Raw genomic sequence first — 24,454 nt, 5'->3', positions numbered from 1 at the left:
TCTTTTCATATTTAAGGATATAAGGATGGTTTGAAGGGTTGGTTAGTTTTCATGAACCTACATGAGGTAGATTATCTTGGTTATGGAAAAGCCTCTTTATTAGGTGAGCTTATCTAGCTTATGTGACGGGCACTGTTGGTAGTTTTAGTTAGTCGTGTGAGTGGCTTGTGTTCGACATGGTGGCAATGTTAGTAGTGTGTCTATCCTTGGTATATATGGAATGGTTGTACGCCTAATGGAATTATTGAATAATGAAATAAATTAATCTCCACATCCCACCCCGATTTTGTCTTTTCCTATCTATATACATGTCTGATTCTTCCTCTAATCTTATAATTTAAACTTCAATCTTATCCTAATATATATCCTTAGATATTTCAGATATTTCTGAATATCAATTATAGCGTAGATCACTACATACCAAGATGTTACCGTTGCCATGAAGTTGCAAGTATCTCGGATAGGTTCATTTGCCCTTGAGTTAACAAAATATTCGGGAAACAATGAAGAAAAGTTGTGAGCAGATTCTCCACTCTCATGATCATCATAAGTCCAGAAGTTGAATCTATATATCTATAACAACTTTCTCAAATCCATCAGCGTCAACAATAATCTGCTCTCCTTCAAGAGCCAGTTTCTTGGTTTTCGAGCTATAATCTCTAAAAAGAACTTAACTTGCATTAAGGTTCTCTATTTAGTTCGAAGAATGGAAATAATAAAGCGTCGGTTTATTACCATTAGTAAGTTACTTCTAAATATTACTTCCAATCGGCATAATTATGTGTGTGCATATGAACTTGAAACATCCTGAATTAAGATTCAAATTTGAATTATTCTTGGAAAGGACGAATAAATTTTACCGCAAAGAATTACAAAAATAATGATAACCATAAAAATGACATTAGCTTTGAAAAATAGGAAAGCGCAAAAACACCAAAGATAAGCTTTGGTTGATTTTCCCTTTAGGTTCACGAGCTCACAAGTTAGGTTCGGGAACTCAACAGAGAAAACGACATCATAAAAATAAATAAATCTGATGCTAATTTAGGTTCGCGAACTTAACATGTTAGGTTCACGAACTCAAGTTATAAAGAGTCATCAGGAATAATCTTGTTAACTTATGTTTGAAAATTCAACATCTTAGATTCGCAAACTCAAGTTACATAAAATCTACAGTAACAATTTTCCTAGCATAGGTTCGCGAACTCGATTTACAAAAAATCTTTAGATTGAGTTCGTGAATTTAGTAAGAAAAAATAAAATAAAATAAATCAGTACGAAACTACATCACTTAGGTTTGCAAACTCAAACTTTCATATCTCATTAAATATTTCTCTCTTAATTCTTGAGTTTGAATCTAATCTAGCGAGACATTGGATTAAGAAATCTCACTAGACTCAGCCAAATGTTAATACATAAAAAGAACCTTCTTTGAATATTATTTAGGTTCTACGGTCTAAAGATAGAACAAAATATAAAAAAAATAGTCTAAAAGGAAAATCAGTCTTTGCTACTAAACTTTGACGAAGTTCTTCAACTGATGTCTTCGTGTGATCTTCAATTTTATGTATTCAAGGATAACTTGAGCGAAACGTTAAAAATATACTACCTAATCCAATCTGAAGCTGACTGTATTAGACTACTATTCATGGGTAAAAACGTTTCAATGATTTTTGAGTAAAAGTGGTGGAGTAAGTAAATGCTCGATGAATGTTCTCTCTAACATCCCAGATGAGTATAGGCTTAGAAAAAAATGTGTTTGCTACGTAAGGAATTCAGCGGTCAAAGTATGGCAAGCAAAGGTATTGGGTAAGCGGAGGTTTTATTTAAGTTATTTATGTCGCAAAGCTCTTCCCATACCCTCTCTTTTGTTGACTGTATGAACATCAACATGGACTCCAACAACCAATATACTATCTACTTAAACATTTATATATACACTATCTAGATACAGATGTAACAGATGTATTTGTTACTGAATTATTCCAGAAAAGACAATTGTTACCCTTTCTTTCATTACAAGAATTGTGAATAATTTTGTAACTTCATACCTGAAAGCTTTATTTTATCACTGAATTTAACATCTAATTTTGTTTCTGGTTCAACAATCCAAACTAGAATTGAATTATTTTTTTTATCCTTGGCGTTAGATTTCCTCAAGCCTCTGAACTTTTAGGATATCATCTTCATTTTAAAAGAGGAGGTTGAGGACGTGTAGAATATTTTCATTCACGTATTGAATTAAGGATCTTTGAGTTCCCTTTCCTCCTTTTTTTATTAAGTCGTGTAAGTAAGGAACCTTTAGTTCATGTCCGTAAATATCTTCTATGTTAATGTATGGTGTATTTTTCAACAAAAGAAAAAAAAGATGAATAAATCGATGGTTAATCGGTAAACCATTATCATGGAAAATTCCATCATTGAAAATCCACGAAAAAATATCTCATCCCTAATTCAATCAACATTCCAAGTATTTTATGTTAATTCTATCGAAAACCCATTTTGTGAACAGGGTTTAGATGTTAATAATTAACTTCATTAAATTCCGATTTTCAATCGATAACTTTATTATTTTGGAATAGTTAGGACTTGAGTTTATTTGTTAATCTATGTTTTTTTTTTGTCTTTTAAGCACATCGATCAAAGATGTTACTCATATTTTGAATCCAATCACATTTAGAAAAAAAAAAAAAAAAAGATGGTGCATGTTTTATGAGGGCTATCTTAAAAATATAATCATCCAATTGCAATAATACCAATTGAATTTTAACTACTCTTCGTATATCTACCAAAGTAGGCTAATCAAATCACACGATTTATAGTACTATATCCAGTAGGTTTTATTTAGATGCACTATAACATTCTTATTTAGCAGGCTAATCCTATTTAGATTTAATTGGAATTACGATAGTAATATTTCCATAACTATAAAGTTTAGAGTCATGATTGGGATGATGAAAGAATTGACCGTATATAGAACAATTTACCAGTTGCAATTTGGTGGTGCATTTGGGAAGAAAGGAATTGTACAATCTTCAATCACAAAAAGAGAAATTTGGAAAGTCTAACTTGAGATATTAAGATAGGTTTATATTTGGGCGGAAGTCAAACACTAAAATGTTGGGTTTAACGGCTAACATGGTGATATCTTTATGGGACGTATATTTCTATCGGCCGTTTTGAGTAGGATTTGAGATATTTGGTGTATGTTATTATTAATTTCTCTTGGCTGTTTTTTCTCTGTCCTCTTCTTTAGGTGATCGATTCCTAACTCGGTCTCTTTTTTTTTGTATCGGTTGTGTTTATTGGGTTGAGATACCCCCTTAAGTACCTCTTTTTCAATGAATATCTTCGTATTGATTGATAAAAAAAACACGATTCTTATTTAGCGAATATTAGCTAAAGTAGTTGTATATGCAGTACAAAAGCTAAATGAATCTCCATAAAAATATTGAAAGGGTGATGAATTATGGAGATGGAGTTGGAGAGATAGTGGTCTGTGGTGGAGATGGAGATCAAAAAGTGATTTATTACCTAGGTTTTTTTTAGTTGTAAGTTTTATTATAAGGTGCAAATAAAAAGTCAACATATGGTATTTAGGACATAATGAAATTTTACATGAATGGTACTTACAATTATTGAGATAAGAATTAAGGAGATGGAAAATAGTGAAAGTGAGGATAAGAAATAAGGAAAATCCACGATTTTTTTAACGAAATTAGGATATTTGCAGCCAGCCAATGGTTCAAACACCAAATCTTAATATTTGAATTACTGGGAACCAAGGGTCGGTAGTGGACGTAACCAAGTATCAGATTACAGATAATCTAAAAGGAAACTAAAATATGTTTAGTAAACAATTGAATTATCATTAGAAAAAGTGCAATCAAATGTTTGCTCTCCGCAATCATGGGTGAAAACAATTACCTAATCCAGATACTCAATAATCAGTCTAGAAAGCTAATAATTACTGCCTTCCAACTATGGCTAAATGAAAAATGGGATGTTTCTTCAATCTAGGAGATGTTTAAACGCTGTAATGTAGGCCAAATATTTTCTACCCATGAGAAACAAAGAAGTAGTGGCTCCCTTTAACTAAGCAAAATGAAACGGATGCTTCCTCAAGTAAAGAAAGGGAATTCAAAAGAAAAATAAATTATCAGATGCTTAAGAACTCCCATAACTATTATGTACCTTAAAGAAGGAAATGAAATAATCACTCTCTTTAAGCAAAACGAATACAGTTGGATCTTTATTCAATAAAAGAAATGAAATTGCTTAACCATATGGTGTAAGCCAAATAACAGTGCCTTTCCAGCAAAGTAGCTCACAAATTAACAAATGCCATAACAAATTTTAAAACAAACATCAGAGATTAAAATTCTAACGGCATTTGTCAATTTTATACATAATACCAGCATTCCAAGACCTAAGTCTCAATATCAAGTGTATGGTATAGAGTCTATAGACCATATTAGTAAGGGCTACATAGAGGAAAAAAAAGATGCAACTGGATGTTTTCTTGTAGTTATCGGCCATACCAACCTAGTAATGAGCTAAATAGGCACCTATGAATTATGAACATAGTAGCTACTATGCGTATGCATTTCTAGTCGATTTTATTCCGCAAAGACCTTTAGTATGTTATTACATACATAGGTTATAGGTACTTCCACATCATAATTTATAACTTGCTTTATAGGTCCGGGACTCTGAATGACACTGCTCGAGGCGAATCATTCCAAAATAAAGCTTCACGCAAGTTATTTCTTTATCACAGCTAGGTCCAGTGGGGGCTCGTCCAGTTATATTATTGAATAAACGCCGTCGGGCCTAGCCTCGACCAAAAAGCTAAAGTCGGACACTTTTCAAAGACAGTACTACAGTAGTGAAGTCCAGACACTAAAATATAAAATAGAAGGGTAGTTGATTCATACCCAAGCTAACACTGAAGACCGAGTCTACAATTGTACATGGGTGCACCTCAGGTCCTCAGTGCATGTCTTTATCTTCTCGTTTACCTCGTCAATACAGCAGCCTCAGATTTTTGTGTCAAACCCACGAGTCTTTGACAATTTCCTTCAGATTTGCTTCACTGACATTTTCAAGATATTAATTTTCTTAATTATCTTCTTTTTTTTGTTCAGTTTTTTCTTGAAGCATTAAAATTAACTCCCTTGCCCTTGGTAACAAAATCCCTGTGAAATCAATAATCCTGAAAGATTAACAAATAGAAAAATCTGAATTATCAATTTAAAAATCTGAAAAATATAAAAATGTCGTTCTCCTCAATCCAAATAAAATGATCCCCAAACCTCTTGATACAACCAATGTAGTCAATTTCGATCGAGATGGTGGAGATCTCGTCGGGATTTTGGTTTCGGCATTCAAGGTATTGAAATGTTTGATTTCGCCAAGATGAAATTTGGCCTGCAATCTCGATTGACTTATCCGTAATTCAGCAGGAATTCACCAGAACTCTCGGTTGAAGTTTATTTCTCTTGTGTTTCCAGTTTGAAGTTCGTATAGATTTTGAATTTTTTACAATTCTTTTAAATTGATCTCATCATATTTCTACACAATTTAACAAGTATACGGTGTGAAAAATGTTTGATACACATACTATAAGTATAAAATTTAAAAACAAAGTTTCGGTAGTTACTCCGAGAATCTCCCCGAGATAAAGTTATCCAAGTGTCTCATTCTTGACCGAAACAGACTGACATCGAGGATTGACTATATTGGATATAACCATCAAGTGCCTGAACAATTCAATTGTTACACCTAAATAAAAAATTAAATTGATGAATATAAATTATGTTCTGGTGTATGAGGTAAGAATTTGCTAACTCGGATATGTTAATATTATCTTACAATTATTCAAACCATTTTGATTCTGAGACCCAATTAAAGAGTTAACAACTCTTCAAATTAGGGGTTACAGTTTTTGGATGTTCCACGCTCAAGCGAGACGGTATACATGATATCGGCGAAACGGTATTTGACCGAAAATTTCGGTCGAGATGACCCGAGACGAGATGATCGAGACTAGGATGGTAATGAAAATTACCTGAAGTATGAGAATAGTTTAGAAAATTGACGACTGTGGTAATGAAAATTACCTAAAATATGAGGGTAGTTTAGAAAATCAGCAAAAGGAAATGACTAAAGCCCTAAAAAATCGACCCTCATTTATTTTCTCTTCTTCTCAATCTCAAATGATCCCTTAACAACCTTTTTCTCACTATCAGATCCAGAGCATCAGGGGCAGAAAACTTAACTGAGGAGTAGATCTGGAGCAGACAGAATGCTTGGCCATGAAAAAAGCTATCATATGGGCCAAGGAAATGATTATGGAAAATGTTATCTTTGAATCAGACCGTCTAAATGTGGTTAACTCTAACAGCAGTGAACCCCTTCTGTACATTAGATGAATCAGGGGTTTGTAGAAGAAAAAACCACATGCTTAGAAGTTATTTTGGTAATAGGAGTTTTGTTAGTCATGCTAAGAGAACTGAAAACAATATAGCTCATGTAATAGCAAACAAAGCTAGAACTGAAAAATCCTTTTGACTTTTTTGATATCGTCCTAGAAGATATAGCTCAAACCGTAAGGGATAATGTAGTCAGTCTGGTGTTATGTTCAGCTAACTAATCAATGAACTGGTTTCTTTGCATAAGAAAAAAGATAGAATTTCGTACAAATTTGAATTTTTTTATATTTTAAATGAATTTCTTTTTATGGAATTGGTGGTATGTCCTTATATTTTAGCAGATGAATGTGTGAAAAATATTTGATATAAAAATTATATGCATAAACTTGGAAACAAAAATTTCACCGAGATTACAACGATAATATCCCGATATAAAATTGTACTTATTTCTCGATCCAAACCAAAAATATACACCTCTCCAACCACATACCCGTCGCCGGTGAAGACTTCATGTATTATATAACATATTTTCTATGTATTACGTACACCATAGAAAATATACATATAATATGTATTACACCATGGAAAAAATTTTTTCATATATTTTAACATAACCGAATTTTGAGTGCCGAATGAGTATATCAAAAGAGAATTACACTAATAGCTGAAACTTTACCAGCATTTTAACATAACCGAAGTTTTTTCATATATTTTAATATAACCGAATTTTGAGTGCCGAATGAGTATCTTTTTCCTTTTTCTTCTCCCAACTTTTTCTCTCCGAACTCCAGCTGAAACTTTAGCCGCCCGGAGTTTCTTCTGCTCAGATCCGCCCTTTTGGAGCGAATCTTAGCAGGAGAAACTCAACCCATCTTCTCCCTCTCCTTCATCTTCAGATTTCCTTCTTGTTTGTTGGTTTTTGTAACTGATTCCGGTAAATATTGATTGGAGTTTTTTGACAAGAGTCATGTTCTTTGAACAAGTCTTCATAGTCTTTTAACTTACCGATCTAATTTTCAACTTAGTTTTATTGATTTCTATTTTCAACGTTTTTTTTTTCTTAGATTTGCTTCTTAAGGACTTCATCTTATCTGTTGTGATTTTAAATTAGTGGGTTTGTTGGTTAAAGGGGTTCCAATCAAGGTTTGGGATTTCTATTCAATCCCTAGCACAAACTGTTCGTATCAAAGGAATCTACATCAGCAAATCCTCTGGTAGCAACGACAACAATGAATCACCCAGCAGCAACTTTGACAGACACCATGGCTCCGGTTCACAAACCAGCAACAGCTAGAGATCCAAGGACACAGACACAAGTTATTATAGACACAACAAAGACACTAAGACCGAGTTTGAAGAAGATCCAGTCCGTTGCAGACCGATTCATCCATCTTATAACCGATTTAGGTTATACCTGTTACTTATGCAACTGTTACTTCGAAAAAATCATTGGCAGAAGGATGGATCTATGGATCCTGTTAAACCTATGTCACTTCCACTATGATTTTGAAAAAAACCCTGAGAAGTGGTTGGATTTGCATATCCTAACATCTCTATTGTATGTAGGTTTGTTATATGGTTTGGAAATGTTTCTCTTGTTCCAACCAAGACCACTTAAACCTAACCTGTTAAAATGCAATCAGTTAGGAATGGAAGGAATTCTTGTTGGCAGGTCCGGAAGAGTGTATAAAAATGATGCGATAAAAACGGGCCTACAGTAATACCGCAAGTGCACGGTCGTCAGTTGTAGCTCGTGCAAGTACGGGTCGATCCACAGAGATCGGGTGTGTTTCGGAAGTGTTTTAGCTAATTGGGTTTCTAGTTTGCTTTGGACTTAGAAGCCTTTTGGCTTAGATTGGGCTTTGAGTACTAATGGGTTTGAATGCCCTTTGAATGAATTGGGCTTAGTGGGGTTGTTAAAGATAAAATGAACTGAGCTTGGGCTCAGTTATCTTTGAAGTGCAAATGGGCTTTGGTTCTAGAAACTGGATTGAGCTTTGGGCTTAACAGTTCAACTATGACTTGGGCTTAACAGTTCACTTGTGAGTTGGGCTTAACAGTCCACTTGTGAGTTGGGCTTAGTAGTGAACTGGGCTTTGGAAGTGAACTGAACTTTGGGCTCAGTTGGTTAGGCCTTTAGCCTTTGGTTTCACTGAATTGGACTTGGGCTCAGGAGTGTAGTGAGCCTTGGAGAGCAAAGCAAGCAGCAGCAATGCAACAGCCACAGAAGTGGATTGGCAGCAGCAGCTGCAGAGGCTCAGATGCAGGAGGCAACAGCAGCTACAGGGCAAGGAGTGGCAGCAGCAGCTGCAGAAAGGCAGCAGCAGCAGAGGAAGCTACAGCAGCAACGGAAAGCACAGCAGCACAAGTGCAGCTGCTCAAGCAGTGAAGAAAATGCAAAACAGAAAAGAAACTAAAGACACAAAGAACAGGAACAAGAGTGATAAAGAAGCAGTTGCATACCAAGGCCTAAGCCAAGGGCAGTGATGTGAAGAAAATAGCAAATGAAAGAAAGAAAACAGTAAACAATGGAATGAGTCTAAACATGAAAAAAAACAAAATAAAAACAAAACAGTGAAGACAAGAGGATGAACTCAAATGATCATGCCAATTCTTCCTTAAAGCAGGTAAAGGTAAAGGTTCAAGCCTGCCTTTTACCTAAGGTGTTTCACCAATGGACAGTTGAATCACAACTAAAGTGTCAATCCTAAGCACTAAATGTCTGACTAAAGCACAATTAGTCAGAGAATTTGACAATGTCAATAAGGTATGAGTTGTGGTAATATCACATAGTTTTATCCTAACTACAAAGCATACATGATATGCACTGTGAGAGTAAAATGTGGTTTACCTTGATTCAATTCTATCCTAGAACATTTCACACATCTAAGAATGACATGAACAACATGAGAACATTACAAGACATAACAGAACATACACATTAACAGAGAACATACACATTAACAGAGAGCATACACATTAAACATTAACAGTGCAATTTAAAATTGGAATTAACCTAACCCAAATTGGGTGGAAACTTGGCTAGTCCAAGAACAAGTTTTAACATCTCATACACATCCCCTTTTATACCCAAATTAGCAAATTAGGGTTTACACCCATTTTCCCCAAATATCTTCACTCAACAGTACAATTAGGGTTTCGAGAAATAATGAAATTAACTCACCCTCTGATGCAATTAGACTCGACCCATGCTTTGGGTATGTCCCCTCTGCTCTTCTGAAGCTTTTCCAGCCCTCAATTGTGTCTTCTCCTCGCTGTTGGTGAAACCCTAGCTTCTCACTGTTCTAGCTTGTAGCACCTAGTTAGATGCTAGAAACGAGACAAGGGAGAGACTTGGGATGGAGTGGTGATGTACGGTGTGGTGTGGTTGTGGTGTAAGCGACAGCGGCAGAGAGTGGAGGTGGTGGAGTTGCAGGCTCTGCAACTGTCGGGTGTTTGTGGTGAACTGGTTTTGGGAAGATGAGAAGGAAGAGCTCGATGGGATTAGGATTAGGGGTTGTTTGGTTGGGAATAGGGTATGTGTTGCTATGGTGTGAGGCGGAGACCTCAAGTTTAGATGTTGGCGAATCTGAGATGTTGGATCATTGGTTCTGAGTGGAATCGAACGGATAGATGGAAGGATGTGTGAAGCGACCGTCGGATTCTGAGGTGCAACGAAGTTAACGGCACCAGATGGAGTTAGGTACTGTAGTGTAAGGCGGAATCATCGGGATTTGATGCACAGGCATAGGATCGACCGTTGGATTCAACTACCATCTAATCTGAAGGCTTGGAATTTCAGCGCTGTGGTGCTCGGCGGAGACATCAGATTTTGATGATTTATGAAGGAGCGACCGTCGGATGCTCCTGAGAACTGATCTGATGGCTGAGAACGGAGGCGCTTTTGTGTGTAGAAAATGAGGTTGTGCGCACCATTCTTCGCGGTTTCCTTGCGTAATTTCTCCCGGCTTTTCACTACTTTTCTGCTCTTTTCGCTCCGCGACTCATCCGAACTTTATTTATTACCTAAAAATGCAAAATTAATTAATAAAAATATTTATTCTTGAAAACAATGAAAATACAGAATATGGGATAAAATGTAGAATTAATGCGCAAAAGATGAGTTAAAATGCCAACAAAAAGGGATAAATATATACAATATTTGGCACTCATCAAATACCCCCAAACCTGAATTTTACTTGTCCTCAAGTAAAACAAAACTAAGGAAATCCTAACTATACCACTGTCGCTGGTCTCTCGAATGCATTTAGCGTATGCACTAAGCCTTTTAAACCACTAAGTGTCCCTAGTGGACGAGTTGAAGTCTCGTGAAGGTTTACCAGAGGTGTGCCTACAAAACCTAAGGACAAAATATAAGCTCAGATTCCATCAAATGTGACATGTGCAAAACAGTTTAAGCTCACAGCAAAATGGAGATGTCAATCTAGCTATCGAAGGCACAATCCTAGCACTGATAACAAATAAAGACATGTGATAAGAGTGTAAAGTGTATCTACACATGTGTAAAGAAAGATCTGAAGTTATGACTACTAATCACCAAGAGATAGTTTCTCAGGCTAAGAACTGAGGTCGAAATCTAGCTAGCTGTCCGGACTTTACGAGAATTGTGAATGAGTTGGAGGTATTTCACAATTCTCGCGTTGTACATCAATGGCATACACCCTCCTTGCTTATTAAAAAACAACAAAATACTTTACATGACTCTTATTTACATTGACTATTCTCTTTTATTTTTGGAACAAGAGATGATGGAATTGATAAATACTTGATTTTTTTTTTTTTTTTTTTTTTTTTCTGATTTTTTTTTTTTTCTGAAATATACATCGTTTTTTTTTTTTTTTTTTTTTTTTTTTTTTTTTGAACTGGAAACACTTTTGATACATTACAAAAGGAAACAAAAATTACATGACACTTTGCAAGAGGTAGCCCTTTTTGATGCACCCAGTTAAATTCGATGGTTGTCTTTCTTAATGTAACCTCCATCTTCTATCCCAACCAACCAAAGAACAAGCTAGTCAAGTTTCGTTCAGTATTCTAAAGTGATTGGCAATCGTAACTTCCTATCCAACACCTTGAAGATCGAGGCCATACATGTATTGGTAGATCGTGCGCGTGCAAATTTCTTATCACTATGTGAATTGTGCTAGAATCAGGGTGCCTAAATATCTAGACTAAGACTCCTAATAAAAATACATATTTGCACAAGAGTCAACATTTCAAGGTAAATGAGCTCCATTTTTATGATTTTTAATTTTTAATTTTTTTGAATTTTGATTTTTTAATTTTTTTGGAATTTTTCAATTTTTTCAAAAAGAAGAAGGAGTTCGTTTTAATTATAGCATTATCGTGGTATCTACTCTATACCCCCAAACCTAAACTAAACATTGTCCTCAATGTTTCAAAATATGGAAAGAATTAAAATGCAACATATGGAAGGGACATGCTGAGTAGAGTAAAAGGAGAGAGAATACCCGATTTCGGCGAAAGCAGAATTAAAACTCCGTTATTCAAGGCAAAAATCCAACATATTTCAGCCGAGATCATATTGGATTAGCAAAATATATACAAAAGGAACAAAAGGGTTTTTAAGAAATTTTATCTACTGGATTATATACAAAAAATTCACCATACACAAAATCTAAAGAGTTGAGGATCAACCCAAAAGAAAAGTGTAGAGACAAGAAAGTTTCAAAACACTAAAATTGGACTTAAATGGGAATGAGAGTGAAAAACCGAATGAATTACCCTAAACCTAAATTTTCAACAGGTTTACTTTTAAGCACAAAATCTAAATTTTAGGGGTTCAGGATTCAAAAGGTCTAACTCATAATGGACTGTTTTCGGGATGGGCAAACATGCAATTTCCAACTGTGGCTCTTTAAAAGTGTTATATTTTGAAGCAAAATAGTCCAAGAGGACTTGGGAAGCACACAGTTCCAATCCTAGATTAGGAATTTTCAGAAAAATGGTTTGACAATATGGGTACAAACCAAATCTAGGTTGGGTGGAAGGCCATCAGATTGTGACTTAGGTAGAAGAATAGGCATATCATTATCAATCAAATCAAAATCTTCTAACTCATCTACACATGTCACATCATGCTCACAATCATCAATCATTGGCAAGATTACAATCAGAATTATCAACATCATCAACAGATTTATTTTCATGTATCGGCACATCAGGGGAAACATCACATGGAATACTAGAAGAAATATCATGCATTAAGGTCGGGGCAGAGAAGCCTAATGTATTTGAACCCAAAGGTTCCATAACATTTTCAGTATAGACATGTTCTTCTAACATAACATCATAATCATCATCATCATCATGATAGGCATTTTGCAATCTAGGATAATTTTCAATCCTAAGGTCGGAGCTATTACAAGAATAAAACTCTAATTCATGGGGATGATCATATCATGTGGTGTTGTTCCTGTTTCCCTAACGGATTCCCATTGATGGGTTTTTCTGCAATCTCGGCTAAAAAATTCCATGCATCATCCACAGATTTATCAATAAACTCACCATTACACATAGACTCAACCATGGTTCGAGATTTAAAGTCTAGTCCCTCATAGAGGATGACGACAAGTCTCCACTTCTCAATTCCATGGTGCGGACATTCACTCAACAAATCATTAAAACGTTCAAAATAGTGAAAAACAGTTTCCTCATCCAATTGGACAAAACAATTGATATTTGACGAATAGCGATGGTCCTATGATGTGGAAAAAATTTTTGGAAAAATTGATTAGTGAGTTGTTCCCAAGTGGTGATTGATTGTGGTCTCAAACCGTAAAACCATGTTTTGGCCCTTTCCTTTAAAGAAAATGTAAACAAACGCAATTTCAGAGAGTCTTCGGACAAATGATCAGGTTGCATAGTCCGACAAATTTGTTCAAACTCCCTCACATGAGTATAGGGGTTCTCAGAATCGAACCCTCGAAATATAGGAAGTATTTGTATCATGCTTGCATTTATTTTAAAAGGGTTATTGGTTTGAGGTAAGACAATACATGATAATGGAATTTGTATTGATGGATACATGTATTCATGGAGAGCACGAGGTTGGTCCATTTTGAAATGACACAAAGCCCACTATTTGGTTTTAAGGGTTTTCAAAAATTTGGTTTTTGATGGGTTTGGATTTTTGGGAAAAATTTGGTTTTGGTGGGATATAAAAGAAATTTTTTAAAATTGGGAGCAAAAGAATTTTTTTTTTTTTTTTTTTTTTTTTTTTTTTAAAAAGAAAAGTAAAATTTGGTTTTTGAATGGGAGCAAGCCCACTGTGCAAGCCTCTAAGGAAATGGAAGGAAGGCTGCGGCCCACAATCGGTTATCAGCTGGGTTTAAACCCAGAGTCCAAAATACAAGTCCAATGGAAAAATTTAAACAAGCCCACACAAAATAAATACAAGCCCAAAATTAAACAACAAGCCCACAATAAATTATTACAAACCCAAAATAGAAAAATAAAAAGCCCAAAAAAATTGGGTTAATTATTACAAGCCCACAATAAAAAATTGGAAGCCCACAGGTTGGGTTCTCTCAATTGAATGGGTTTAGGCTTACCTTTTTAGCACAGCCCAGCTGCTCTGATATTGTTGCAAAAACCCAGTTGGGTTTTGGTTCTTTTCCTTGGTGGCGTCCCAGCAGAGGAAAAACAGGTTCAGAATCAGCAGGTCCAACGCAAATGAATGAAGCAGATGCAGATGCAAATGCTATGAAATGAAATGCAAAATAGCTAAGAAAAACACAGATAAAACACAGCACCAATCCCCGGCAGCGGCGCCAAAAACTTGGCAGGTCCCGGAGTGTGTATAAAAATGATGCGAAAAAAGGGCCTACAGTAATACCGCAAGTGCACGGTCGTCAGTTGTAGCTCGTGCAAGTACGGGTCGATCCACAGAGATCGGGTGTGTTTCGGAAGTGTTTTAGCTAATTGGGTTTCTAGTTTGCTTTGGACTTAGAAGCCTTTTGGCTTAGATTGGGCTTTGAGTACTAATGGGTTTGAATGCCCTTTGAATGAATTGGGCTTAGTGGGTTGTTAAAGATAAAATGAACTGAGCTTGGGCTCAGTTATCTTTGAAGTGCAAATGGGCTTTGGTTCTAGAAACTGGATTGAGCTTTGGGCTTAACAGTTCAACTATGACTTGGGCTTAACAGTTCACTTGTGAGTTGGGCTTAACAGTCCACTTGTGAGTTGGGCTTAGTAGTGAACTGGGCTTTGGAAGTGAACTGAACTTTGGGCTCAGTTGGTTAGGCCTTTAGCCTTTGGTTTCACTGAATTGGACTTGGGCTCAGGAGTGTAGTGAGCCTTGGAGAGCAAAGCAAGCAGCAGCAATGCAACAGCCACAGAAGTGGATTGGCAGCAGCAGCTGCAGAGGCTCAGATGCAGGAGGCAACAGCAGCTACAGGGCAAGGAGTGGCAGCAGCAGCTGCAGAAAGGCAGCAGCAGCAGAGGAAGCTACAGCAGCAACGGAAAGCACAGCAGCACAAGTGCAGCTGCTCAAGCAGTGAAGAAAATGCAAACAGAAAAGAAACTAAAGACACAAAGAACAGGAACAAGAGTGATAAAGAAGCAGTTGCATACCAAGGCCTAAGCCAAGGGCAGTGATGTGAAGAAAATAGCAAATGAAAGAAAGAAAACAGTAAACAATGGAATGAGTCTAAACATGAAAAAAAAAAAAATAAAAACAAAACAGTGAAGACAAGAGGATGAACTCAAATGATCATGCCAATTCTTCCTTAAAGCAGGTAAAGGTAAAGGTTCAAGCCTGCCTTTTACCTAAGGTGTTTCACCAATGACAGTTGAATCACAACTAAAGTGTCAATCTAAGCACTAAATGTCTGACTAAGCACAATTAGTCAGAGAATTTGACAATGTCAATAAGGTATGAGTTGTGGTAATATCACATAGTTTTATCCTAACTACAAAGCATACATGATATGCACTGTGAGAGTAAAATGTGGTTTACCTTGATTCAATTCTATCCTAGAACATTTCACACATCTAAGAATGACATGAACAACATGAGAACATTACAAGACATAACAGAACATACACATTAACAGAGAACATACACATTAACAGAGAGCATACACATTAAACATTAACAGTGCAATTTAAAATTGGAATTAACCTAACCCAAATTGGGTGGAAACTTGGCTAGTCCAAGAACAAGTTTTAACATCTCATACACATCCCCTTTTATACCCAAATTAGCAAATTAGGGTTTACACCCATTTTCCCCAAATATCTTCACTCAACAGTACAATTAGGGTTTCGAGAAATAATGAAATTAACTCACCCTCTGATGCAATTAGACTCGACCCATGCTTTGGGTGTCCCCTCTGCTCTTCTGAAGCTTTTCCAGCCCTCAATTGTGTCTTCTCCTCGCTGTTGGTGAAACCCTAGCTTCTCACTGTTCTAGCTTGTAGCACCTAGTTAGATGCTAGAAACGAGACAAGGGAGAGACTTGGGATGGAGTGGTGATGTACGGTGTGGTGTGGTTGTGGTGTAAGCGACAGCGGCAGAGAGTGGAGGTGGTGGAGTTGCAGGCTCTGCAACTGTCGGGTGTTTGTGGTGAACTGGTTTTGGGAAGATGAGAAGGAAGAGCTCGATGGGATTAGGATTAGGGGTTGTTTGGTTGGGTATAGGTATAGTCTGCTACTGTGTGAGGCGGGATATCAAATTTAGATGTTGGCGAATCTGAGATGTTGGATCATTGGTTCTGAGTGGAATCGAACGGATAGATGGAAGGATGTGTGAAGCGACCGTCGGATTCTGAGGTGCAACGAAGTTAACGGCACCAGATGGAGTTAGGTACTGTAGTGTAAGGCGGAATCATCGGGATTTGATGCACAGGCATAGGATCGACCGTTGGATTCAACTACCATCTAATCTGAAGGCTTGGAATTTCAGCGCTGTGGTGCTCGGCGGAGACATCAGATTTTGATGATTTATGAAGGAGCGACCGTCGGATGCTCCTGAGAACTGATCTGATGGCTGAGAACGGAGGCGCTTTTGTGTGTAGAAAATGAGGTTGTGCGCACCATTCTTCGCGGTTTCCTTGCGTAATTTCTCCCGGCTTTTCACTACTTTTCTGCTCTTTTCGCTCCGCGACTCATCCGAACTTTATTTATTACCTAAAAATGCAAAATTAATTAATAAAAATATTTATTCTTGAAAACAATGAAAATACAGAATATGGGATAAAATGTAGAATTAATGCGCAAAAGATGAGTTAAAATGCCAACAAAAAGGGATAAATATATACAATATTTGGCACTCATCACTTGTTCATTTTAGGGCTTGGGACTATGCTGTTAACAGGTTTGATTGTCCTTGTTGTTTGTTTAAACTCTTTGAAATCTGTGTAGCTGTTTGAAATTCTAGAGTCAGTCTTGTAATCAATCCCAATCTTGAATTGGAGTTCTAAGATCAATATACGAGGCTTGCCTCTTTTTCGAAAAAAAAAAAGAAAAAAAGAATTACACATTTACGTATACCGTTTCGCATTACTCTCGGTTCATGAACTATTGACTGAGTTTTCGACTGAATTAATATTTACGAATCCATATAATACGCGTATGTTTGCGGTTCCCTGCATTTACTGAATTCTGAATAGCTAACTACGCTCTAGACCCAGTCTATTATTATTTGGGAAGACAACAGACGAGTCATATACGTGCTCTATTATTGATTGGGAAATTAACAAATTAGTGATATACATATGCAAGCATGGTACAGTGAGATACGCACATTTATTTGGTTTTGTTTCCAGTTATACTTTTTTTTATTCGTAAATAGAGTCCACTAGTCACTAGTGTTAAGTGCTAACTATGCTTAAAGTACCATGCACAAGAAAAATCTAAAGTGGGGCACCCTATAAAAAAATGTCCCTCCAAGAAAAAGTGAAATGATTCAAATATAAACCTATTTCAAATAATACTTTTGCATCAAAAGGAATCATACCAAATTATATGGACTAATTTTAACTCTAATTGCACATACAATATTGATAGAATGAATAAAAGTTTAATCATTCCATCTTAGCTGTTCTTAAGAAGTTTCTGTTTTACTTTATTCTCATTTCAATAATTTGCTTACAAGCAGTATAAATGTTCATACCTAATAGAGTCCATATCAGTTCTGACCAACTCGAAGACTCTTTCATCATTTCTTCTCATATACTAAAATGGGAACAATGAGTTCAACTTGCCTTGCAATTTTGGTTCTTTTTGGATTGTATAGTTCAGCATTTGCACAATTAAAAATGGGTTTTTACTCTCAAAGTTGTCCAACAGCTGAGAAAATAGTACTAGATTATGTTAACGAACATGTTCCACATGCTCCAACATTGGCCGCTACGTTTATCAGAATGCATTTTCACGACTGCTTTGTCAGGGTAAGCTTCTTTTACTACTGGTTCTTTTGCTCTGTTTTCCTTGGCATTATTTTGATTCTGAAGATGATTGTTTCTTTGATTTCAATGCAGGGATGTGATGGATCTGTGTTATTGAACAGAACATCATCAAACAACCCCGTGGAGAAAGAGGCTCCACCTAATCTAACCCTTCAAGGTTTCGATTTCATTGACAGAGTAAAAGCCTTGCTAGAAGCTGAATGCCCCCAAACAGTTTCTTGTGCAGATGTTGTAGCTATGGTTGCAAGAGATGCTGTTGCTATCACTGTAAGAAAATTCCCAAAAACTAGGCAAATTAGCAAACCTACTTTACATTTCAACCTTTTTCATTTGATCTGCAGCTTTTTGTATAACTAGGAATCTAAAAATGATGTATTTATGAATTTAACCACAACAGGGGGGACCTTCATGGAAAGTCCCCACTGGACGAAGAGATGGCTTTGTTTCGAACCAAGCCGAAGCTTTAGATCAGATCCCTGCTCCATCTGACAATTTTACTGAACTTCGCACAAGTTTCGCAAACAAAGGACTTAATGTGAAAGATCTTGTTCTTCTATCCGGTAAGTACAATTACGTACTTTATTGTAATTGAGGTTTACTTAGAACATTATATCTTGAATAGCACTTTATATTTTAACTTGTTTTATTCTTTTGGGTTGTCATCATTAGGTGCTCATACAATTGGTATCACTCATTGTAATGAATTCTCGACCCGTCTCTACAACTTTACTGGTAAAGGAGACCAAGATCCTTCTTTGGACAGTGAATATGCAACCAATTTGAAGAATAAGAAATGCAAAACGATCACAGATAACACCACATTAGTTGAAATGGATCCAGGGAGTTTCAGAACTTTTGATTTAAGTTACTTCAAAAATCTAGTCAAAAGACGAGGTCTATTTACATCTGATGCGGCTCTAATAACTGATTCTACTTCATTATCCCACGTCACTGAACTTGTGAACGGAAATTTATCAAAATTCTTCAAGGAATTTGCCAAGTCCATGGAAAAGATGGGCAAAGTTGGAGTTAAAGTCGGGACTGCCGGAGAGATAAGGAAGCAGTGTGCCATTGTTAACAGCTAAATTGCTTGTTAATTTATTTAAGGTCTGTTTGTTGTTTCATTTATTTAGTTCCTTGCTTGTTTCTTCTCCTATGTCTCTGATCAATGGACAGGATCAAGAAAAGTTAGTTCATATCTATTGTGTTTTTTTATTGGTTTGATCATTTTGTTTCGTGGTCTTCTTTATTTTATTTGTTTTGATCAATACAACAACAAATATATATAAAGACTATTAAGGAGTTACAACAAGAGACTCCATCTCACAGATGAGACAGAGCCAAAGGATAGAAAAAAAACAGGAGTTGGTACAGCGATAAACAAGACTGCACTATAAACCCCAACCGATAACTCACATAAGAGATATGAGAAACTAATGTCTATTAACTGCATTTCCCCACTGCCTAAGAAGATCTTGATAAGCCACACCTCTGAATTCCACGTTAGGTCCATTCCAGTACAAAAGAGTTTCCTTCACAGACTCAATAATCTTAGTTTCCACCTTCTCTTGTTTCTCGAAAATCCTCTTATTCATTTCTCTCCAGATGACCCAACATACGGCAAAGGGAAGTAGTTTCCATAGAGTACGATCCCTTTCAGTTAAACCCTGTATGTGTTGACCTAGAAACATATGCTTTATATCCTTACACATTACCTAATCCTTCCCGTAATCCAACATAAAAGCCATCCAGACTTTATGTGTATAGTTGCAATTCAAGAAGAGGTGATTGATTGACTCCAATTCTTCCTTGCACAGAACACACTTGTTGTCCAAAATCACACCTCTATGGGCAAGGTTATCTTGTGTCATAATAGAATTGTGATGCAAAAGCCAAACAAAAAAGGATACCTTTGAGGGGACTAAAGGAATCCAGATCTTGTTACTGGGAAAGTCGGGGATATTGTTTGAGCTCGTTATCGCATGTAACAGGATTGAACAGAAAACATACCTTCCTTCTCCCACTTCCACCTTCTAGAGTCTTGCTCCGCGCTTAGTGTAACACCATCTAGTTGTTGGGAGAGTTGAGTCGCTTCTTGTATTTCCGTATCTGTGAGCCTTCGCCTTGGGTCAATGTCCCAAGAACCATCTCTGTAGAAATCTGCAACCCAACCTTGTTTCTTCCTGGAAACTTCAAACAACTCTGGAAATTTTAAATACAGAGGTGTATCTCCAGTCCAAGTATCCAGCCAGAACTTGGTTCGATGCCGGCCCGCTAGCGACCGAGTACACAATACCTTGTGTGAAGATCTCCAGCCTATTAGTGATGCCCCTCCACTGACTTGTTCCATATGTTTGTTTTACCGGATTAGCATCCCAACCATTGTCTTGTACCCCGTACTTTTCTCCTAGAATCTGCCTCCACTTAGCATTCGTACCCGTAGAGAAGCACCAAAGCCATTTGCAAAGAAGAGAGTCATTCATCTCCCTGATGCTCTTAATTCCCAATCCTCCATTCTCCTTATCCATACAAACCGTCTTCCAAGCTACCAACAGTGTCTTATTTTTCCCATCCTTGATTCCCCATAAGAAAGTCCTCATTTTTCTCTCTATCTTCTTAGCCACATCAGGAGGAATAGAAAAACAAGACATAAGATAGATAGCAAGAGAACATAAGACACTCTTAATCAGCACTACTCTCCCTCCATATGAGAGATAAATCTTCTTCCATCCTGCCAATCTCTTGTCAATTGATTCCAAAACCGGATCCCATATCTTTTTGCACCTATAGTTTGTCCCAGCTGGCATACCTAAGTACCTAAAAGGAAGCTCTTCAAAAGTGTAACCCAAAGAGGATTGAACAACATGCATATGTTGGAAATCCCCCACACTAATAGCTGTATTTTTGGACATATTAATCCTCAAGCCAGTAGACAATTCAAAACACATCAAAAGACCTTTAATGTTATGGATGTACTCCTCTTTGTCAGCGGAAAACACCAATGTGTCATCTGCAAAGAGGAGATGCGACAATGTAGTGCCTTGCTTGGTAACTGTCAGCCCTTTGATTGCTCCCCTTGTTTCCGCCGTGGCAAGCATCCTGCAAAAACCTTCCATAACAATGGTAAAGAGAAAAGGTGACAGTAGGTTGCCTTGTCGTAGCCCTCTAGTACTTTTGAATTTTTCCCCAGCGTCTGCGTTTACCAAAACAGAAAAATGAGCATGTGAGATGCACGATAAGATCCACTTCCTCCACATAAAGCCAAACCCCATTTTACGCAAGACCCAAATCAGAAAACCCCAATTAACCTTGTCGTACGCCTTCTCTACGTCCAATTTGAAGATCCATCCGGGTTCCTTTAAGCGCTTATTGGAGTCAATGCACTCGTTAGCCATAAGAATACTGTCAATAATTTGTCTCCCCTGTATGAAGGCACTCTGGGAAGTAGAAATCAGACGGGGGAGCACATGTTTCAGTCTAGGAGAAAGAGTCTTAGCGATGATCTTGTACGTCGTGTTGATCAAGCTGATTGGTCTAAAATCTTTCACTTCTTCGACACAATCTTTCTTTGGGATTAGAGCGACCAAAGTGTTGTTGATTCTCCAATCTAAAGAACCTGTGGTCTCGAAATGCTTGACCACAGCCATGAAATCAAGACCAACGACATCCCAGTAAACCTTGAAAAATTTAACAGTGTACCCATCAGGCCCAGGGGCCCTATTCACCTCCATCGCCTTTAGGGTGGAAGTTACTTCTTCCTCCGTGATTGTTCTTTCAAGCCCCATCCTCTCTTCGTCCGTGATAATGGAAAAGTCAATATTAAGAAGTTTCGGCCTATCTGGGAAATACTCAAAGTATAAGTCCTTATAGAAATGATCAATATGGTCATGTATCAGCTTTGGATCCTCTTGTAGCTCCCCTCCGATTTTTAAACAGCTAATGTAATTTAACTTTCTTCTATGATTTACGATTCTGTGGAAATACCTGGTGTTGGAGAACAAAGGAATTTAACTTTATTCCTTGTTCCGTTTGTCAATTCGCTAGCTATTTTGATTTGGAGAATAAAGTTTTGTACAGTTTAATTACAACTTTTTCGCTCTAAGTCTAAGATCATCATGGTTCTTTCCTGTCTTTGACTGAATTAACTTGAACGGAGAAACGAAACGAAAAGAAACAAATTAAAAAAACTTTTACTGTATCCATGTCTACTAGCTAGCTTGCTGACCTCTCTCATACTGGAGGCAAGCTTGGAACGATGCAACATAGGGTAAAATGCAAGCATGGGTCGCTTGTTCTTAGGACTAAATCGAAATAGTTGAAACTCCACAACAACTAAATAAAACAAACAAAATAATTAACCTCTTTTGTTTACTATTCTACAGTTCAATCTCACTTCACCTTGTCCCGCAGTTAGAACTCCGATATTACCTAATTTGATCATAGCCTTAGCGAACTTCTTTCGAAACAGTTGTGGTTCACTTACATACTTTGCTGCTAGTTTGCTAGTAAGGTCTGTGAAAGCCAAACCTTGATCTAATTGAAGTAGTGCTTTTCCATCTATGACGCTACTATAAAATGCACTGTCTAACTTGAAATTTGTATTGCTTGAAGGATTCATGAACACCGTTGGGTCTTGGCTTAGATTAAAAACCTGATTTGGTTGCTGTCTTGGACACTTCTGTTTTAGATGAACTACTAGTTCAGGGTCTAGATCTCGGTCGGCTAGACCCCTCCCTTCAAAATTATATAAGCGGTCTATGAAAAATCCACAATGACATAATCCGATCGAATGAGCACCTGCAAACAAATTATTAAAACACTTGGTACTGTTACTAACCTAAGTAATCAACTCTTCATACTAACGCGCGCATGCTTGGAATCTTACTGCATTCAAATTTCAAGAAAGAAAGCAAACATTATCAATGAACAGCCCTCCTTAACTTTTAAGTGGCAAGCAAAATATCTAGTTAGTGATTTACTTGTGTGCAGACGAGCGACGTTAGGATCTAGTCAGTTATCGGTAAAACAGTACTTACCCAGTAAAGTAGTGAGATCATCCAAATCAAGGCCAATATTCTTGAAAGCCGTTAATGCTCTATCAATAGAGAAAGATGGTCCCGGTACATGGACATCGGCCATTCTTGATATCGTTCCATCTCTTCTTCCAGTGGGTAACTTGTACGCCAGCCCTCCAGATAAAGCAACACTGTCTCGAGTTGCTAAGGCTAATATATCTGCACAAGAAACAACACCTTGACAGTGTTTCTCTAATTCCAGTTTTATTTCATCAATAATCTCAAATCCTCTTAAACTCAAATTTGGTGGAGCTTCCTTTTCAGCTGCATTGCCTCCTTCGCTGTCGATAAGAACAGACCCATCACAACCCTGCAATAACAGAACCAATGTGACATTTTCGAGTAATTAAGAAAACCAACCACCTATAAGTCAAAACAAAATAATGATTTAATGTGATGATGTGATTCTAAATTAGCAAAACTGTGACCAATCCTTACCCTGATGAAACAATCATGAAAGTATAAGCGAATTAATCCGCCAGGTATAGATGGATCTTTTCCAAAATTATTTTTCACTATTCTTTTGATTATTGATTCTGCTTGAGGACAAGATTTTTGGTAAAATCTTAACTGAAGTGAGGAAGTTACTGGAATTGTGAGGAGGGACAAAGTTATGGTTAGAATAAGAGCTGAGGAGAAGAAAATTGTAGCCATCAGTGAAATTTCTTGGAGTTAGGAGTTCTACATTGAAGATTTGAAGAAGAAAAATGAGACATTTTTATAAAAAATCGAGAGAATTCTTTATTCGAGATTCTTGGGGACCTGTAAGTATGAATGTAGAACTGACTAAGAGTTGAAATTTGGGAAGGATTTGAGTTATGTTTCTCGAACAGCACCAAGTTTAGAACATACGTTAACATTTCTTGATTAATATAATACACTTTAGCCTATGTTTTGCAGCTTCAAATGTCCCGTAATGATAATTTAGTTACAGTGTCTAAGCTAGTGTTACCGTCCAAGCCAGTGAAGCACCAAGATGGCGCATTAATTACTGAAGTCAGTGGTCTGGCCTGCATAGTCCGACAATGTAGCGCCATTATGGCTGAGACAAGAAAGGATGATCCTTGATTCAGAGTTAGCCCAGCTCAAGGAAGGAATTAGGGATGCAATGCAAGTCATGGGATGGCTTAGGCATTGGCCCAAGCATTGGCCAAGATTTGGACAATGCATATGCAACAGCGGCGTTGCCAAACACGACATTGTTGTCTATTGCTCGACAAAAAAATAAAATAATGCAAGTGATGCACCTAAAGTATGGAGTTGAACCAAGCAGCAAGGCAAGACCTGATTGGCATGACTTTACTCGGATGTTGGCATCAATATGAGTTAAGTTCATGGCCAAGATTATTGTAGCACTGAGATGGTTGTACATTGGCTTAGGTCAAAACGAGTGTTGGGATATGATGGTTGTACATTGTCTCGGGCCAAAACAGGTGCAGTGCCCAGTTGACTGAATGTTGGCTCAGGCTGTCAGTTACATGTTGTGTGTGCAT

The 24,454-nt window shown here is 37.1% G+C and overlaps 2 protein-coding genes across 2 annotated transcripts; one reads left to right on the top strand and one right to left on the bottom strand.

Annotated features, from left to right (window-relative positions):
- The first annotated feature begins 17,605 nt into the window (after positions 1 to 17,605).
- Positions 17,606 to 19,138, top strand: LOC113333466 (peroxidase 39-like). Its single transcript, XM_026579936.1, has 4 exons — positions 17,606 to 17,868; positions 17,959 to 18,153; positions 18,284 to 18,446; positions 18,556 to 19,138. The coding sequence occupies exons 1-4, from the start codon at positions 17,659 to 17,661 to the stop codon at positions 18,969 to 18,971; spliced, it is 984 nt and encodes a 327-aa protein (XP_026435721.1). The 5' UTR covers positions 17,606 to 17,658; the 3' UTR covers positions 18,972 to 19,138.
- Positions 19,139 to 22,112: 2,974 nt separating this feature from the next.
- Positions 22,113 to 23,615, bottom strand: LOC113352237 (peroxidase 44-like). The gene is made up of 3 exons (XM_026596083.1): positions 23,400 to 23,615; positions 22,923 to 23,271; positions 22,113 to 22,683 (listed from the first exon to the last, which is right to left on the bottom strand). Exons 1-3 carry the CDS (start codon positions 23,613 to 23,615, stop codon positions 22,241 to 22,243), a joined length of 1,008 nt encoding a protein of 335 aa, XP_026451868.1. The 3' UTR covers positions 22,113 to 22,240.
- Positions 23,616 to 24,454: the final 839 nt, after the last annotated feature.

Source organism: Papaver somniferum, chromosome 1 (assembly GCF_003573695.1).
Source record: "Papaver somniferum cultivar HN1 chromosome 1, ASM357369v1, whole genome shotgun sequence".
Lineage (NCBI taxonomy): Eukaryota > Viridiplantae > Streptophyta > Magnoliopsida > Ranunculales > Papaveraceae > Papaver > Papaver somniferum.
Note: the sequence above shows the minus strand (reverse complement) of the source record. Positions and strands in the feature narration are given on the sequence as shown.

Excerpts from the sequence above, each read along its gene's own strand:
- LOC113352237 (XM_026596083.1), bottom strand. The coding sequence starts at position 23,615 with ATGGCTACAATTTTCTTCTCCTCAGCTCTTATTCTAACCATAACTTTG. Across the intron at positions 23,272-23,399 it reads TTCATGATTGTTTCATCAGG|GGTTGTGATGGGTCTGTTCT; the intron begins GTAAGGATTGGT and ends CTGTTATTGCAG. Across the intron at positions 22,684-22,922 it reads TGATCTCACTACTTTACTGG|GTGCTCATTCGATCGGATTA; the intron begins GTAAGTACTGTT and ends ATTTGTTTGCAG.
- LOC113333466 (XM_026579936.1), top strand. The coding sequence starts at position 17,659 with ATGGGAACAATGAGTTCAACTTGCCTTGCAATTTTGGTTCTTTTTGGA. Across the intron at positions 17,869-17,958 it reads TTCACGACTGCTTTGTCAGG|GGATGTGATGGATCTGTGTT; the intron begins GTAAGCTTCTTT and ends ATTTCAATGCAG. Across the intron at positions 18,154-18,283 it reads GAGATGCTGTTGCTATCACT|GGGGGACCTTCATGGAAAGT; the intron begins GTAAGAAAATTC and ends TAACCACAACAG.